Genomic DNA, 1,386 nt, shown 5'->3' on the forward strand with positions numbered 1-1,386 from the left:
GACGCGGGAGAGGAAGGGGAAGGTGTCATTCCAGTGGGGCAGGAGCTGCGCCGTCTCCTCATCGTACACTCGCACGTTCATGTAGGTGAACAGCGCCGGGAAGAAGTTGTCGATCTCCCGCGCCACGTTCAGGATGTGGGTGACCCTACGGTGACGCGGGCAGGGGGCACAGCCGCCCCGCTGGGTTGGGGGTCTGCCCGTGCTCTGTGGGGTGCCCCACAGTGCCCCATGCCCACCTCACCGCAGGGCCACAGACCTGCTGCACCCACCCTGCCAAGTGTCCCACAATGACCCCATGTCCACCCTGCTGGGTGCCCTACAAAGACCCCAAAGGGTGTCCCACAATGACCCCATGCCCACCCCATCGGTGTCCTCTGATGACCCCGTGCCCACCCCACTGGGCCATCTCATGATGACCTCATACCTGCACCACCATGACACTCCATGATGACCCTGTCCCTACCCCACTGGGACACCCCAGATGACCCTGTGCCACCCCAGCATGTCACTCCAGATGACCCCATGCCACCCCATGATTGCCCTATGCCCACCCCATCATGACACTCCAGATGACCCGGTGCCACCCCACCATGCCACCCCATGATGGCTCTCTGTCTACCCTACTGGGACACCCCAGATGACCCCGTACCACCCACTGTGACACCCTGTGATGGCCCTATGCCACCCTAGACGACCCCATGCAACACCAGATGACCCCATGCCATCCCCTCTTGCCACCCCAGATGATCCCATACCACCCCAGATGACCCCGTGCCACCCCACCATGTCACCCCAGATGACCCCATACCACCCCAGATGACCCCGTGCCACCCCACCATGTCACCCCAGATGATCCCATACCACCCCAGATGACCCCGTGCCACCCCACCATGTCACCCCAGATGATCCCATACCACCCCAGATGACCCCATGCCACCCCAGATGACCCCGTGCCACCCCACCATGTCACCCCAGATGATCCCATACCACCCCAGATGACCCCATGCCACCCCACCATGTCACCCCAGATGATCCCATACCACCCCAGATGACCCCGTGCCACCCCACCGTGTCACCCCACGATGGCTCTGTGCCCACCCCACTGTCACACACCGGATGACCCCATGCCACCCCACCATGCCACCCCAGACCACCCCGTGCCACCTCACGCTCACCGGTTCTGCTGCAGCTCCTCCAGGTTGGCCGCGTTCCACTCGGAGCCCTGCGTGGTGGCAGCGGTGGGGGGGGGGGACACCCCTGCCCGCCCTGCCCGCCCTGCCCGCCCCGCTGCCCACCAGGTAGAGGTGTGGGAAGACGCGGGAGGGACGGTCCATCTGCGCCAGCACCAGCAGCATCTCGTTGTCGATGAAGTACTTGTGGTGGGCC

General features: G+C 64.4%; 1 protein-coding gene across 1 annotated transcript in view; it reads right to left on the reverse strand.

Moving 5' to 3' along the window:
* Positions 1 to 1,386, reverse strand: part of LOC104287545 (ankyrin repeat domain-containing protein 13D-like) — a gene marked incomplete at both ends in the record, with an annotated part of 33,281 nt that overhangs the window by 6,847 nt on the left and 25,048 nt on the right. The window contains one exon of the mRNA XM_009886267.1: positions 4 to 145. Coding sequence (XP_009884569.1) covers positions 4 to 145 — 142 coding nt within the window. The remainder of the gene's footprint in view (positions 1 to 3; positions 146 to 1,386) is intronic.

The sequence above is a fragment of the Charadrius vociferus genome, unplaced genomic scaffold (genome assembly GCF_000708025.1).
Source record: "Charadrius vociferus isolate BGI_N301 unplaced genomic scaffold, ASM70802v2 scaffold115, whole genome shotgun sequence".
Lineage (NCBI taxonomy): Eukaryota > Metazoa > Chordata > Aves > Charadriiformes > Charadriidae > Charadrius > Charadrius vociferus.